The sequence below is a fragment of the Symsagittifera roscoffensis genome, chromosome 7 (genome assembly GCF_963678635.1).
Source record: "Symsagittifera roscoffensis chromosome 7, txSymRosc1.1, whole genome shotgun sequence".
NCBI lineage: Eukaryota > Metazoa > Xenacoelomorpha > Acoela > Convolutidae > Symsagittifera > Symsagittifera roscoffensis.
In genome coordinates this window covers 39207585-39225229 of record NC_087068.1, presented here as the reverse complement: position 1 = coordinate 39225229, position 17645 = coordinate 39207585, and the positions used below count along the sequence as shown (strand labels likewise).

The window sequence follows — 17645 nt, the reverse complement described above, 5'->3', positions numbered from 1 at the left end:
AGTCGAAGCAATGAGTTATGAGGAAGGACCTTCGGGGTCGGGTAAGAGTGCACAAAGACACGATGAAGAGCAAGAAGACCGTCAACCAGAAAAACCAGTCGAGCAGAATCCCGACCAAGCGGGAAAGGATGGCGACAAAGCCTCAGTAGGTGGTGCGTCTCGCGTGGACTTCAACTTTCTGGACGAGGAAAACAGAAAGTCGGCCATAGACTCTTTCGCTTTCGAGCGGGGCCCAGCGATGATTGCGAAGACCCACGCTCACCTAGTAGAAGAAATGAATTTGGCGGAAAGCGAAGTAAACAAATCAGCGGAGTTTGTAGACAGGTCTCAGGTCTGCCGAAGGAACAAAAACGTTGGCAGGGACGATTGAAGCAGCGGAAGATGAAATTTTCCTGCTGGATCCTCCCTCAGCCTTCATGAATGCAGCCCATAGCTAGCCGGAGAGCAGCTCTCCTGGCAAGATTGATACTACTACAAAAGACTTTTAACGGAATCTCACGCAAAATAAAAATAGAGTACCTCTCTTGGGAACCCTGCAAGAAAAAGATTGGGAAATTCATCACCGGGATCACGAAATGGACAGAGTGTGATATGGACAGAGTTGCTTTTATGGAGGAGGTCTGGAGATGTCAATTGACCTGTGGTTTAGAGAAATGGAGGTCGAGGAAAACAGAAAGTCCACAGTGGCAGAACGAACGCCAAAAAAACGAAAGCTCATTTGAGAGCTATGGCTTTGCAAACGAAACCGGAGGCAAATAAATGGCTGCGTTTGAATCCTCGAATAGCAACATTGGCCATAGACTCCTTCGCTTTCGAGCGGGGCCCACCGATGATTGCGAAGACCCACGCTCACCTAGTAGAAGAAATGAATTTGGCGGAAAGCGAAGGAGACAAATCAGCGGAGTTCGTAGACAGGATGTGCCAGATAACACTCGAGGCATTCTCGACAGAGAACGTGACAAAAGAAGTAGGTTTTGAGAGGACGAATAGCATGTTAAAAGCGTTGAGAACATGTCCTTTCTGGTGAAAAATTACCCAGGACTGTCTCGCTATCTATTACGGGAATTCTGCAAGGCCGTTATGGAACTATCTATGTTGGTTATCCTGGAACTCTTTGTTACGTTCCGATCAAAATATTTCAGAAAGAGACCAGCCGTACAGAATCTCCGACTGGACGAACTTTTGACTCTGATTGCAATAACGCATGGAAAATTAGGAGAAGTGCTAAATTTAACGCGCCACCCCGAGCAGTTGAGTGAGAACGTGAAAAAAATTGACATGAAAACGTCTACAGTCTCTTGGACTAAAATGCTGGATTTAAGACAAACTAATCTATTATCTGTTACAAAACAATTGTTTTGGTACAGGAGAACGTTAGATAAGGGGCCTGCCCCTACTCACCTACTTATGCCTAGCTATGAGCGCAGATCCCATGGCATTGATCAGGAGCGTCAGCGAGTTTGTGACGGTGATATACCCTCCAGCAGTGACATTCGCGTTCCCTGACGCAAAGTTAGAAGCCTATAGGAGGTCTGTGTTGCACCTGGACCTCATTTCAGCAGTGTACTGGAGCACACTCAATTGGTGAGAGCAGAATGTGCTACGTGAGGCGATGAGCGAAGATTAGCTGTATGCAAAAATAGCAAACCCCGACATGGCAGCGGCGAATTTCAATAACCACTTCCGCGATCGAATAGGCAAAGGGGGCAGAGGGTGTCTCAATGTTCCCAAAGCTCTGGAACCTGAGACCTTACGGTAAAACAAATGGCAAAAAAAAACAAGAAATCCTCGACTAATAGCCTACCACCAGAAAATGAGGAAAAAACTGAAGACAGGGCAAAAGAAGACTACCAGAAGAAACAATCGAATTTCCCTTAATCCATAGGATGCTGCTCAGGGGAGACATCATAGTACACACTCCCAGGTTGAAAGCGTTCGATACCACCGAGAGAAAGAGGGCAAAGCTGGGCAAAGCATAAGCAGAAATGCTGCCGTGGAGCAGTAAACGCAGTTTGCATATGTGGATGAGTCAACGAGGAGAAGGATGACCAATGCAACCACTACGAAACCCGGAAGATACGAGGAAGAATGGGTTAAGTTGGACCTGGCGCCAACCATGATGAGATGCAAAGCAAATTTGCAGAAAGCTGCACTGATAATCATGAATGTGAGGCCAGAGTTGGCAATAAATGGGAAGCTGCTGACTAGGACTGCTCTAGCGCCCTTTGCTTGTGAAGAAGTCGTGATAAGATACGGAGAACGTGAAGACCGGCCAGCAGGTGAGCTAGTCATGCCAAAGCTTTCAGTCGAAGCAATGAGTTATGAGGAAGGACCTTCGGGGTCGGGTAAGAGTGCACAAAGACACGATGAAGAGCAAGAAGACCGTCAACCAGAAAAACCAGTCGAGCAGAATCCCGACCAAGCGGGAAAGGATGGCGACAAAGCCTCAGTAGGTGGTGCGTCTCGCGTGGACTTCAACTTTCTGGACGAGGAAAACAGAAAGTCGGCCATAGACTCTTTCGCTTTCGAGCGGGGCCCAGCGATGATTGCGAAGACCCACGCTCACCTAGTAGAAGAAATGAATTTGGCGGAAAGCGAAGGAGACAAATCAGCGGAGTTTGTAGACAGGTCTCAGGTCTGCCGAAGGAACAAAAACGTTGGCAGGGACGATTGAAGCAGCGGAAGTTGAAATTTTCCTGCTGGATCCTCCCTCAGCCTTCATGAATGCAGCCCATAGCTAGCCGCAGAGCAGCTCTCCTGGCAAGATTGATACTACTACAAAAGAATTTTAACGGAATCTCACGCAAAATAAAAATAGAGTACCTCTCTTGGGAACCCTGCAAGAAGAAGATTGGGAAATTCATCACCGGGATCACGAAATGGACAGAGTGTGATATGGACAGAGTTGCTTTTATGGAGGAGGTCTGGAGATGTCAATTGACCTGTGGTTTAGAGAAATGGAGGTCGAGGAAAACAGAAAGGCCACAGTGGCAGAACGAACGCCAAAAAAACGAAAGCTCATTTGAGAGCTATGGCTTTGCAAACGAAACCGGAGACAAATAAATGGCTGCGTTTGAATCCTCGAATAGCAACATTGGCCATAGACTCTTTCGCTTTCGAGCGGGGCCCACCGATGATTGCGAAGACCCACGCTCACCTAGTAGAAGAAATGAATTTGGCGGAAAGCGAAGGAGACAAATCAGCGGAGTTCGTAGACAGGATGTGCCAGATAACACTCGAGGCATTCTCGACAGAGAACGTGACAAAAGAAGTAGGTTTTGAGAGGACGAATAGCATGTTAAAAGCGTTGAGAACATGTCCTTTCTGGTGAAAAATTACCCAGGACTGTCTCGCTATCTATTACGGGAATTCTGCAAGGCCGTTATGGAACTATCTATGTTGGTTATCCTGGAACTCTTTGTTACGTTCCGATCAAAATATTTCAGAAAGAGACCAGCCGTACAGAATCTCCGACTGGACGAACTTTTGACTCTGATTGCAATAACGCATGGAAAATTAGGAGAAGTGATGAATTTAACGCGCCACCCCGAGCAGTTGAGTGAGAACGTGAAAAAAATTGACATGAAAACGTCTACAGTCTCTTGGACTAAAATGCTGGATTTAAGACAAACTAATCTATTATCTGTTACAAAATAATTGTTTTGGTACAGGAGAACGTTAGATAAGGGGCCTGCCCCTACTCACCTACTTATGCCTAGCTATGAGCGCAGATCCCATGGCATTGATCAGGAGCGTCAGCGAGTTTGTGACGGTGATATACCCTCCAGCAGTGACATTCGCGTTCCCTGACGCAAAGTTAGAAGCCTATAGGAGGTCTGTGTTGCACCTGGACCTCATTTCAGCAGTGTACTGGAGCACACTCAATTGGTGAGAGCAGAATGTGCTACGTGAGGCGATGAGCGAAGATTAGCTGTATGCAAAAATAGCAAACCCCGACATGGCAGCGGCGAATTTCAATAACCACTTCCGCGATCGAATAGGCAATGGGGGCAGAGGGTGTCTCAATGTTCCCAAAGCTCTGGAACCTGAGACCTTACGGTAAAACAAATGGCAAAAAAAAACAAGAAATCCTCGACTAATAGCCTACCACCAGAAAATGAGGAAAAAACTGAAGACAGGGCAAAAGAAGACTACCAGAAGAAACAATCGAATTTCCCTTAATCCATAGGATGCTGCTCAGGGGAGACATCATAGTACACACTCCCAGGTTGAAAGCGTTCGATACCACCGAGAGAAAGAGGGCAAAGCTGGGCAAAGCATAGGCAGAAATGCTGCCGTGGAGCAGTAAACGCAGTTTGCATATGTGGATGAGTCGACGAGGAGAAGGATGACCAATACAACCACTACGAAACCCGGAAGATTCGAGGAAGAATGGGTTAAGTTGGACCTGGCGCCAACCATGATGAGATGCAAAGCAAATTTGCAGAAAGCTGCACTGATAATCATGAATGTGAGGCCAGAGTTGGCAATAAATGGGAAGCTGCTGACTAGGACTGCTCTAGCGCTCTTTGCTTGTGAAGAAGTCGTGATAAGATACGGAGAACGTGAAGACCGGCCAGCAGGTGAGCTAGTCATGCCAAAGCTTTCAGTCGAAGCAATGAGTTATGAGGAAGGACCTTCGGGGTCGGGTAAGAGTGCACAAAGACACGATGAAGAGCAAGAAGACCGTCAACCAGAAAAACCAGTCGAGCAGAATCCCGACCAAGCGGGAAAGGATGGCGACAAAGCCTCAGTAGGTGGTGCGTCTCGCGTGGACTTCAACTTTCTGGACGAGGAAAACAGAAAGTCGGCCATAGACTCTTTCGCTTTCGAGCGGGGCCCAGCGATGATTGCGAAGACCCACGCTCACCTAGTAGAAGAAATGAATTTGGCGGAAAGCGAAGGAGACAAATCAGCGGAGTTTGTAGACAGGTCTCAGGTCTGCCGAAGGAACAAAAACGTTGGCAGGGACGATTGAAGCAGCGGAAGATGAAATTTTCCTGCTGGATCCTCCCTCAGCCTTCATGAATGCAGCCCATAGCTAGCCGGAGAGCAGCTCTCCTGGCAAGATTGATACTACTACAAAAGACTTTTAACGGAATCTCACGCAAAATAAAAATAGAGTACCTCTCTTGGGAACCCTGCAAGAAGAAGATTGGGAAATTCATCACCGGGATCACGAAATGGACAGAGTGTGATATGGACAGAGTTGCTTTTATGGAGGAAAGGAACAATGCGAACGAAGATGGTAAATGTCAAGATCAACGACATGAATAGGAAAGTGGACAGCAGAGTTTCGTTAAGAAAAACTGGAAAGGCAAAATGTGGACAGTAGTGCAGTGCTACGGGACCCAGACGATGTCCAGAACAGGTCACAACAGACCACTGATGCGGGAAATCCTTGACAAACTGGACAAATGCGAAAGAAGGATGAGCAAATTGCTAAATGATTCGGCTACTAATGAAAGTGAGACAAACTTTCCGATCAAGATGACGCACCAAGAAAGCAACAAAGAATTGGTGTACCTATCCAGAACTCGAAAAGGAACAATGCGATCGAAGATGGTAACTGACAATATCAACGACATGAAGAGGAACTTGGACAGAAGAGTGTCGTTAAGAAAAACTGGAAAGGCAAAGGTGGACTCTAAACCTCCAACGATAACTGCCAACTCAGCTAAACGAAAGCGGGACGAAGATGCCGTGGATATGCGACAAGGCGCTGACAGATATCCTGGCACGTCAAACATGATGGTCGATGTAGCGACGGTGCCACCCATCCTCATGACAGGATTAAGATCAGCCAGCTATAAAATCAAGAGGCGTGACCGCACTGGAGCCACGTTAGAAATAAATTTACTCAGTCAATGTGATGAGAGTACTCTTAGGGTTTTAACATCATCAGGCATGTACCACGGAAAGGGAAGTGTTACAGGACAGCTGACCCCCTAGTGGAACACAACCGATTAACAGTATCGGACACAATCCCGATAGACTAGCCCGCCGATGGTTACATGGAAATGATGGAATATAAGAACTCAGCTAGACGACATCTAATCGCTCTAGAAAATAAAAGTGCATGGAATGTTACTTGGAAGAAATGATGAACTGCACGACAATGAAGCAGAAAGCATATAGAAGGTTAGCCTTTTTCGAGATGCGAACAGAAACGGTGGATCAATTGGTGAGTTTACCGTGGAGAACTTTGGTTTTATGCCATTTCGAAGAAAAAATTCGAACTACTCCGAAAATACATACTCTGATAGCAATAACGTTTGTCAGAATTGAGCTTCAACTCACACTTGTTTGGTGTATTGCGGGACTGACGACAGGAGAGTACGATCCCGAAGAAAGGCAAAGGGCGAGAGAATAGAAGGTACTCTTGATGGCGCATTTAAGAGATCTTATCATGGTGTCCGAGTCCTAATGCTGATTCGATATTGCGTGCAACACAGGATGTGCAGTGGGAGATTAATTCAGACTGTAACTTGGGTGACCTGACCATCATTTACAACTTGATGACAACGGCCTCCAAAAGCAACAAAGGAAACAATGTGGAGTTGCCTGGCTGGGGACCAGAGGCTGGGTTTAACCTGGAAGCTGTCTGGCGAAAGTCTGTAGACTAGAAGCTCAAATGTGTGCAGACTCTTGCGAAACAACAAAAGCAATTGACGATAATATTCGGAAACATAGTAATGAAAGCGAAAACGGAAACGGAACTAATTGCAGATTCACTATTGCAGTTTTTTAGAGTCACTATTGAATCTAGAACAAAAGCATGAGATGGTCACGGCCATCAGCGTAGAAGTGTTTCCGGGTAAGTTACAAACTGAACAGAAGTACATTGGAAAGTGGAAAGAAGCTATAGAAGCAGAAACGAACTTTCGGCAGAGTGAAGCTTATCACAGACCTTCGGGAGCGCGATACCTGGTTGGATCCACATTAGCTCCGATGTGTAGAAGCCGATACCCAGTGCACTTTGTGGCAGTGGATGTGAAGAGTACAAAGACGATTGTGGACCAAGCCTTCTCAGTGCCGAAATGTGTAGGACTGGCGAGAATGTCGGAAAAATCCTACAAGTTGCTATGTAATATGTTTGCAGCAATCCCAAAAAGAACTAAAAAAGAGTTAAAACCGATACTGGGAAAGAAGTTCATGGGATATGCTACTGGAAACTTTAGCGTTTTTGAGAGACAGAAGCAGAAAGGATCAACAGCAACGGATTACAATGCAGAAGACGATAGTGACAAAAACCGCCGAGTGATGATGGAAGTGGAAACACTGGGGGTAGCATTAGGAAAACGAAATTGGAGGAGGATCATTTTGACACATGATGATTTCCCATGCCATTGTGCGCTACAAACATGGTGATATCCTGGGCGAAGTCTTCTGGTGTTGATGTGGGACTATAGAGAGCTGCTCTGCATGGGGTTACCAGACCCATCATAGCACGTAACAATAGTGATAGTTGGAGTTATGTTGGCCATTAGATGGCTGGAAGCTCATGCTAAAGAGAACAATCGACAGGAAGCAACGATTAAAAAACAGTTAGCAGAATTTGATTGTCCAAAAGATTTAGATCTTTGTGAGACAATAGGCAAAATCTTGAACATTCCGTTGGGAGTAAAAAAAATTATATGGGGCAGAAGACGACTGATGCCATGTTTCAGAGCCAATACAACTGCTTGGTTGTACGAGTATGCCAAAAAGCATATGTCGAAGCATAATTGGGTATACAGTGCGTATCAGATGGACATAGGATCGAAAGTTTTCATGCGAGCGTTTGTAACTAACGCAGTGAAAAGAACGTTGAAAACGATTGGTTGTGACGAAAGAGAAAGAGAAGAAACGTTGAACGAAGATATATAGAGAAATGTGACATTGTGTCTCTGCAACAACTTCTGCAGAAATGGGGAAACTAATAGAGTTCTTCTACCTTCTCGCAAACAAAGGGTAGAAGAGCAGAAGTGTTGGAGGACTGCCTCCAACAGCGTCAGAACTACTATGGGTTTCAAGTCATTGAAATTGAGAGTTCAGAGTCGATGTCACAGGAGGAGGAGATTCAACAGAGACAATAGCCGGATGACAAAAAGCAAGAAGAGAACGATTAGAAGAATTTAGAAGTTTTAGAACTTCTAAATGACGAAAATAGTAAGAAATAAATGAAAAAAGGAGCAACAAAGAGGAGAAAATTAACACTCAGAATTGTTGTTTGTGAGAAAAACTCAAATGAGCGACCAAACCAACTAAGCTTGAAATTGAACTTTTATGAGAGAGAAAGTTTTGGTTATTTTGATCTAAAACTGCTGCATTTATTTACTTGTATTGTGATTCATGTTAATGTTTTTAGAGATACTCACTATTTAGTTAGAAATGCTTGAGTGGAGATTATATTTAAAGTATTATAGCCTGCATGATTGTTTAACTCAACTAGGAAGACTGTTCACTTTGCGGTGACATGAAAGACTCGACTGATATCTTGAGGAGGTAGGTTACTTCATTGTTCCTTCTAAGCACCAAGATTCTTAACTTTAAAATTCAGGACCAATAACAACTAAATTTCCGAAAAGAAGAAGAAGCATAGTACGATAATTCTAGTTTGTTGGTTGGCAGGACTGTCCTCCGTCCCAACATTTTTTATTCCTATGAGACTCTTTTGATGCGTTTTTTGTAAAATCTATTCAATGACACCTTGCCATTCTGATGAGTTACTCGAAATTCAATGAGCACATTGACCGGGCTGTCAGCAACGATTTTTTATATGGAACATTTCAGTGGGAAAGTTGGCTGTTTTGAACATTTAGCAGTGCTAATCGTTCGTTTGAGCGAATTGGGAGAGGTCGGTTTTTGACTGATATGTAAAAATTTAAAAGTTCGTTCAATTGTAAAGACACGTTACGACCTTGACACTCCGGGGCAACTCAAAAACCTCGAAACTCAGAGGAAGGTTTTTCGAGAGTCAGAAAAACACATAACGCTGAACTAAGCAGATAAAAAACAATCGTTACTGTGCTAATTTTATCAATCGAGAAGGCGGAGAGTCGAGATTGCAACCCTTTGCGGCGCAAAAGAGAGAGCTTATTAAACATTTTTTTAAGCTTTCTGGAGCGTCTTTAACTGAACTCATTTAACATCTAATTCATTTTTTGGAAAAATGAGAAGCTAGGAGTTGAGGGAAAGGGTTGATCCATCTCCGATGGATATGATGCTCTTTATCTAGTGAACAAAAACAATAGTATTATAGCAATTAAGTAGGAGCCACATTTTAAGGAGTGGCCTCGTGGTCTGAGGATACTGAGACTCAACAATGGATCATTAATTTTGCATATAATTAAGTAAAATTGCGCGAATTGGCCGATAGCCTTTAAGTTGTAACGACATTTTCGAACCGATGTTGTTGGACCACACATTGAACTGGTTTTGGTAGGGACGGTCAAAAGCATTTGAAGCTGTGTTTGAACGCTAGCCAGTCGTTACGACCTAGCTTTGTTTTCCGTCGGTGTGAATGTTACATACATGTTTTTATGGAGATTCAGGGCGTATTATTTTAGCATTACAATCTCAGACCCAAAAAAAAAACGGAAATCAATATAAAAAACATAAAATCAGTAGAAATCATCCGCCCAGATGAGATTTTACCCGACCCTCCCGTTTGTTCTTGTTAGATATAATGCTGTTAGAGGCAATTCTATCAAATCGGATCGTTACGATCAAAATTGTGGCCTTTTTCTGGTGCCTGTACTCTAGGGTTGTTTGAGTATTTAGGCACGTTAAGGCTAAGTTGCGGTCAATTCGGAAGGGTCAAGAGACTGGAGTGGAAGAGTGACCCGGCAAGTATTCCAAGGAGCAGCAGAAAGGGTCTCAAGGACAACAACAATCGACTGTTGTGTATCGTTAACAAGTTTTGCAGCCCTTTTGGTACAAAAAGTACGATTTCAATCTGTGGGGGCACGACAGTCACTACATTGTAGAAATCCTCCACCGATCTGCGAAGTTCCGAGTTAAGCACTATAATTGGGATATTGAACGATCCAGGAAGGGTATAATACTATTAGCACTACCATTTATACTACCCGTTTTAATATTTTCATGCCGTTCTCCAGTCAAATTCAGAGAAAACGGTGAATTGAGTTTTAAACACATTTTAGTTTACTGAAATGTCTTGAACTGAAATTATTTAACATCTAATCCATTTTTCAGAATATGAGGAGCTAGGAGTTGAGGGAAAAGGTTGATCCATATCCGATGGATATAATGATTTTTATCTACTGAACAAAAACAATAGTAATATAATAATTAATTAGTAACCCCGTTTTTTGGAGTGACCTCGTGGTCTAGGGGTAGTGAGCCTCAGCCATAAGCTCACTTTTTTGCATGTAACTAAGTCATTTTGCGCGGCTTGTTCGATAACCTTTAATTTGTAACGAATATGTCGACCCAATTTTAATGAACTACACATTGAACTGGCTTTAGTGAAGACGGTTGAAAGCATTTGAAGAGTCGATAGGGACACGACAGTCACTGCATTGTAGTAACCCTTCACCGAGCTGCGAAGTTCCGAGTTAAGCACTATAAAAAAATGATATTTAGAAAAAAATGATAAAAAATCAAAAACAGTGAAAAAAAACAAAAAATCAGTAGAAATCATCCCCCCAGACGAGATGTGACCCGACTGATCCAGATGTGACCCGACTGATGTGATCCAAAGGAGGATTGATTCAGCAAGCAGTGCAAGGAGCAGCAGGAAGGGTCTCAAGGACAACAACATTCGACTGTTCTGTATCGTTAACAAATTTTGCTTCCCTTTTGGTACAGAAACTACGATATCAATCTCTGGGGATGCTCGTCAGTGACTGCACTGTAGTGACCCTTCAACGAGTTGCGGCATTCCGAGTTCAACACTTTTTTAATACGGATATTGAACGATCCATGAATGTTATAATACTTTTAGCACTACTATTTATGCTACCCGTATTAATTTTCCTTTAGCATTCTTCAAATAGACGGTAAACTTGAGGCTCATAGTTTCGTATAGGGAAATATTATCATTAAAGTAGCAAGCTTGAAATCACTTTGGAACAAGCTTGAATGCGGGATAAATTATTGGTTATATCAAACTGACGACTTTTGTGTTATTAGGTATCATGTGATTGCTTCATAGCATTTTGTTTTTGAAAAGACGAGTTTATCGTTGCCTGAAAAAAGTTTGCTCAAATGTTTGGGACCATGTATATGTCTTCTCGTGATGCTTCTGTAAAAAATCATAAAGCTGCACATTAAAACAAGAATAGCCTATTACTGTTCTAGTAACACAGATGTTCCGACCACAATCTCAAAAAAATATGTTTTTTTTCTTCAAGTTAGTGTCTTTTCTTGTACGTCGTGTGATGATTGAACTATACAAAAATTTAGTAGATTAAGCATAAACGGCTAAAATTAGGTTGAAAAGAAAAACAAAACAGACGGAAAGATTTCAACAGAAATTTTTCAAAGATAGCCGGTTACTGTGCAAGTAGCTCATAATGCTCCAACTGCAGTTTCAAAAATAACACAGTTTTGTTATTCAATTTAGTGTTGTTTTGTTCTGCGTGGCGCGATAAAAACGATCTGCACAAAAAAGCTAGAACTTAAGCATATTTGATAGGAATTGTAAAGTAGACCAATTGGAATTTTTTTTTTGTAAAAACAACAAATAATCAAGCAAAAAATCAATAAAAAAATCAAAGTTTTTTTGATTGCCAAAATGGCTTTGAAAATTCCAAACGAACACTTTAATGGCGGAAAACTAAGTTTCCATGGCCTCATTTAAGCATAGATGAGCTTCTGTTAGCAAAACGCTATTAAAAAAAAAACGACTCTCGCTCATTTTATTCCCTCAAATTTGGACAAAAGAAAAAAACCTGGTTTCTCCATACTGGTACTTGTATTCGGGCATGTTGTTTTCAGAAAATTTAAATGTTGTTCGGGACAATTGAAAGGGCTAAATGATGTACGACTAGATCCATTCATGCTAGGTCCCTTTGGTCTACCAAAGTTTTTGAAGTTTGTCTAACTGTCTCGCTAAGTTCAATCCATTGTTTGCTTAATTTCACTCATGTTAAATCCACTATTCTACTGCATAAAGGAAAAGACCATGTACCCTTTAATCTCCTGCTTAGTTTTCCTGAGGATTAAATTCCCCTCAATCCTCATTTCAAAGTGCGGTGCCTGTTTTCTTGTTTCCGATGGTAAGAGCTGGTTAGCTGGTATTTTTTGGTGTTAAACCCGAAGTTTTTTATGAAGTTTTTGAGCCTAAACACCGAAAGGCCAATTTAAGGTGATCTCGAGGAGTTCACGGGTCAATCTCTTAGTTTTTAAAAAAAGCCTTTCATAAGAGACCTACCAACTAAATTCCATCCATTAACCCTGTTTCCCAAATTTTTCCCGTTTTTGAGGTCCATTTTGACTTTTTCCACGGGAAAGGGCTATGAACATCGGAAAGAATCTCAAGCGCTTTTTTTTTCGGGGCTAGTATTCAGTGTTTTATTTCTCGTTCAACCGCCGATATGTTCAAAGTTTTATACATGATATATCTTGCCACTAAGTATCAAATTGACAAATTTTGAATCCCTGCGTTTGTTGAGAGCTGAGAAATGGCGTGCGGAAGTCGAAGTGGGAGCTATTTACCTAAGGCATAAAACCGGAAGAAGGGTACCAGGGGTCTGGGGTTATAATCTTAAGCACCATTCGACTAGGTTTTCATCAGACTAAATTTTGGCTCAAAGGGTGATTTGCACTATGGGGAAGATTTTTCAATGAGCCAAGTTTTTTCAACGCCAGGTCAAATCATCTCTTGTATACTCCTTTTGAGTTCCATAAAGTTTGCTTTCTAATTTAACGTTTATGGTGAGTGATTGGGAGGTGGAATGCGTTCAAATTTAAAGCTAAGCACTTACTCTCAATTTTCCTCACAAAAAATCAATTTATCAGTCCTTAATATTGAAGTAGAAAATTTTTAATACTTTTGTCGATCATCACGACGTTAAGTTCTATGAAAGGTAGGTTGAACCCTGTATTTTAACTGAGATTTAACAATCCTTTTCGGCCGTAAAGCTTCTCATTATTCTTTTGGGTTAAGGAATTTATACAGCAACAGTAAAACTGTTCTGAGAGATCAAAGCAAAACCCTTAGCTTAGGCAATATTCACGGTTATGTTAAACAACGCGGAGCCGGTTGGACGCGTTTAGAGCAGGTTGCTATACTAAGTTTTATACCGAACCTTTGAGACAACGCTGACTTAGTTATAACCTTAGTTGCGAGGCAAGTGAAGAGCAACGAGTCGTTATATTTAGCGACCCTCTCCTGAAGCTACTAACCGCTGAGACCCGACGGTAGTTATGTGACTGTATGGGTTTGACCACGGTTAAGTCTCTCGACAACACCTAGGATAGCGACACTTTAATTCCCTTTACTCACCGGCCAGTTTTCATTGAGTGCGCCCGCCTCAAGTCAATCGATTTCACTGGAATGCAATCAATTTTCGCTCACTGGGAAACAGTCCGCTCCCACGCACCTTCAGATAACATTTAGAGGCATCAACGCAAGCAGCCGTCCCACTCTCAAACTTTTTATTTCTCCCGCTGGATCCTAATTATCGTTATTTTGGAGCGGATTTCTCCGAAACGATGTAAATTTTATGGCAGAAATCTACGGTGTGCATATAATGAGTATCATGAAGACCAGGATGGCCCTCGAAGGAACTATATTGATGGACAAGACAACGGTAAAAGGGGCAGAGCCAATTAGTATCTATTACTGTGTTTAGTGCGTCTTATCTATTACTGCGTCTTGTTAGGGGGATGCGTCTGTGGTGTACTTAGGTAGGTAAAGAATTAACAGTTCTACAATAATATTTGAAATTTTCCAGCACTTTGACAGTAGAAGGTCTCTTATTTGTTTTCTATGGGTTGTTTATTGTCTGCTCGGAAGTAAACGTTCGTGAAAATACTGCAGAAAAATTTAATTTACAAAAACGCTGATACAGTAAGAAAAATTCAATAAACAGAGTAGATGTTTTTAAAGCTTTTTTAAATATGCTTTCACAGCAAGTGTTAAAACTTTCCAAAAAGACGACCAGCTCCGATTTCGGGTTTGATGTTGTTTTCTCCAAGAAGGGGAGGGTTGGGTGGGTCAATGACTTTCATGAATTTCTTCCCTTTTTTCTTGTTTTCACCTGGATCTTTTTTCCCGCTGCAAAAAGTGCAACAAGCACACGTACAAGCTAGAATTATCAAGGTACAGCAAGCCAAAAGCCAAAGAGGAATCATTTTTTCCAAAAGTATAGACCTGGCACAACATTTCAGCCTTCCAGAGCTGTCAAAGTCTTCAAAATGCATCTCAAGTTCGTCATACGTTTCGTAAGTACTAATGTTGAAAAATGATCGACTTTTCGGACAACAATCACTGCCACTGCCTATTCGTCTCCAGCTAATCTCATCTCGGTTTACGTAAAGTGCTTTGGCGAGACTGCCAGATAGTTGGGGCCTACAAAAAGCGAGGAGAACAAAACTGAGAACTAGCAAAATCAAAAACACTGCATTGACTATCATTCCCAAAATATAGATAGTATTCAGATGTTTCTCTGATAGGCAACAATGCAAGGCAATTACGGAACCTTCTGTGAAGAAAATAAGAACTCCCAGTAAAATCCCGAATAGCCATACCAACTGCCATCTGTGTAATTGATTGATGTCGTATTTGTCGAAATAACTGCAAATGCTGACGGCATATCCGAAAATAATGGCTCCGACTACGACGCCAAAAAAGTGCAAAACTAACATGCACGATGCTCGCAAACATGATTTGATCATAATGTTAAACGTGATTAAAACAAATTTCAAAGCTTATGAACAAATTGCTGATCTAAAATTTTTCAACTATCGCTTAAAATGTATACGGATTGTTTCCCTGAAATTCATTTGATGTGCTTTTACATTCTTTGATTGTTTTTGACACAAGCTTATGCGCATGGTCTCGAAATTTTTAAAAACTGGGTCTCAAATAGAAGGGTCTCAAATGAAATGATATTTTGACCGATCGTGACTCCACTATTTTTTGAGATGTTTAGGCTTGACAAGAAAACCTTGACAGTTTTTGGTTCAAAAACCGGTTGCTTTATATAAATTAATTCAGATGATGCTAATAAGAATAAAGCTGATTTAAGTTACAAATTTTATCAACAATGATTTCAAATCTATATTTTCATTATATTCAATAGTATTCAATAATTTAAGGCTACCAGGTGAATCGACAAATGACCTTCAGTTTTTAGTCACGCGAGAAATTACATCTATGACGTGATTACACTTCGGTCCCGGTTCCATGCAAAAAAGCTCTAGCAGCAGAGTCATTAGTACTATATTTGTAATTGTGATTGTAAAATCTAGTATTAGGCGATGGTGGTAAAGGTCTGTACATTGCTGGATTTGACATCATATGACTACCCGGTTGTCGAAGCGAACCCCCGTAAAAACTAGCCGCTCTTTGAGGGGGCGAGTAAGTTGAGCCCGGTCCATTATGGTACCCTTGTTGGGGTATATTATAAGCAGAGTTAGGGTTATATTGACGTTGAATTGGGCTATTAGAAAACTCCCACGTGTTTTCATTACTTTTTATAGTCCCATTACGTTTACTCTCCTCCTTTGCGATATCTTTATTTCTTGGAATCCGTTCTAAAGAGCTCATTGACTTCATACGGCGTCTTATTGTCGAAAACGGAGATTTAACAGCGTCTTTAACTCGACTCCTTGCACTTCGTTTACTCGCCTGTTCCGACGCCTTCTGCTTTGAGTCCTCGCCTCGTTTCGGAATCGGGGGCGGAGGGCCGAGTGGTCGTGACCTGTCGTTCGACTGATGATTATTATTACCCATTGTGAAACTGCCATTCGGGCTTCGTTGCATGCTAGCTGTCGGAGAAATTTGAGGGCTTGTACTGTGATATGCAGCTAATGTAGCTCCTCGTGGAGGTAGATTGGCCGGCGCAAAATTAGGGGGTGACCTTTTAGGTGGTTGACCTTTCGAAAATTCACTGGAAGCGGTAGGAGCTTGCTTATCTTCACTTACAGGCGGCGGCATTTTGGGTCGCAGAGGCCTTAACTCTTTGGGTATATAAACAGCATCACTTGAACTTTTCATTAATTTTTTACCCATAGAAAGTTTCGGTTTCTCAGCCTGAACAAAAGAACTGGGCCTTTGTTGCGTAGCACTAGCATGCACTCTAAGCGAGCTCGCAATTTCGTCGAAACTTTTTCCGAACGTATCTCGCATTGAGTCCGAGTGTTTCATTTGAGATGCATTTTCCGAAGGCCATAATTCTTCGTAATTCGGTGACGTTTTGTAGGATAAAATCGGCTGCGAAGGCAGCTTTTTAATATCGGTGCTGGTGAAATTAGGAGACATTGTCTTTGTACTTCTTGTTATGCTATCAGTTGACACAATACTAATCTTTTGACCTTGACTTTGACTGTCTACTGTGTCAAGTGATGTCTCTGCAATGTGCCGGCGATTTGCACGATTGCGGTTGCTTTGATACAAAACCGAAGTGGAATTACTCCTCGTTGCCGCTGACGTTGTCGGCAGCTGCGAGGATTCGTTTCGGACCGATTCGGCGCCCGCTGTTGTTCCGCTTGTTGCGGTGATAATGCTCTCTTGTGACTGCACGTTGGAAGCTGCATTGTTAATTGAGTCTTGGGATTTTGGAGGGAAAATACTGCTGGTTTGAGACCGGTCGCGATCCCTGTCACTTCGATCTCGACTGGTTGCGGCGGATCGACTGCGGCGCATTTTGGAAGATTCTTTGTTGAACAGAGCCCGCTCGAGACATTGAGTTATGTGCGTCTAGAACACAATCAATTTGAATCAACTTTTTTGTGAGGAATAATCAATTCCTGATGGCATCGTATCTATTCGCCACAGCTTACCCATCTTTTTTATACGAGAAAAGATAATCATTTGAGCCAAAACTCTCAGGTAAAAATTTCCAATGAACATTATTGAAACTTCTGAACCACACTGGAAACTTAACTGATCATGAGCTTAAATGGTCAGTACTAGGAGAGGGATTGGGGGCTAAATGGTGAAAACAGTCGAATTTCAAAACTGACCCAAAGTAAAATATTGTTAAAATGCTATTTTAAAACTCTTGATATCTCTGTAATTTACGGATCTTGTTAACTATTCCTCTCCCTATTGCAATACTAGGACGGGAAAATACTTCTTTTTACCCAGAAAAAAGAAAGAAAGTTTTTACCAATGGATTAAAGAAAAAAAATTCGAACTCTAATAGTTCAATTCTCTTGCAACTTATTACCGTGTTTTTTAAGGATTAAATTCGAGAAACTAGTTAAGATGTGGCTATTTTTTCTAGAAGTATTGCCTGAAACTGGCAATAGTTCATACAAAATAAAGTTTACAATACATTATACAATAGTATTATACTAATTGTAATATTAATACTATTATTATACTTTGCATTATACAATACTTAATACAAAGTTATTTACCTGAAACTGGACCAGGTTTTTGAACATCTCCTCACATCTGGTGCACTGGTAGAGAGTAGCAGGCTGAATGGGCACTGTCTGAACAACAACAACAAAAAACAATA

At 41.7% G+C, this 17645-nt stretch overlaps 3 protein-coding genes across 6 annotated transcripts in view; all 3 read right to left on the bottom strand.

Moving 5' to 3' along the window:
* The window catches only part of LOC134851053 (malate dehydrogenase, mitochondrial-like), a 340885-nt gene that overhangs the window by 30180 nt on the left and 293060 nt on the right, over positions 1 to 17645 (bottom strand). The gene's annotated exons all lie outside the window — the stretch shown is intronic.
* LOC134851054 (retinal rod rhodopsin-sensitive cGMP 3',5'-cyclic phosphodiesterase subunit delta-like) overlaps positions 1 to 17645 on the bottom strand; it is a 150830-nt gene that overhangs the window by 60152 nt on the left and 73033 nt on the right. The window lies entirely within an intron of this gene.
* LOC134851080 (uncharacterized) overlaps positions 15174 to 17645 on the bottom strand; it is a 46788-nt gene continuing 44316 nt past the window's right edge. For all 3 annotated transcript variants that reach the window (XM_063867001.1, XM_063866999.1, XM_063867002.1), the window contains 2 exons: positions 17542 to 17619; positions 15174 to 16876 (listed from right to left, as the gene is read on the bottom strand). In XM_063867001.1, coding sequence (XP_063723071.1) covers positions 15341 to 16876; positions 17542 to 17619 — 1614 coding nt within the window. In that variant the 3' untranslated portion in view covers positions 15174 to 15340. The remainder of the gene's footprint in view (positions 16877 to 17541; positions 17620 to 17645) is intronic.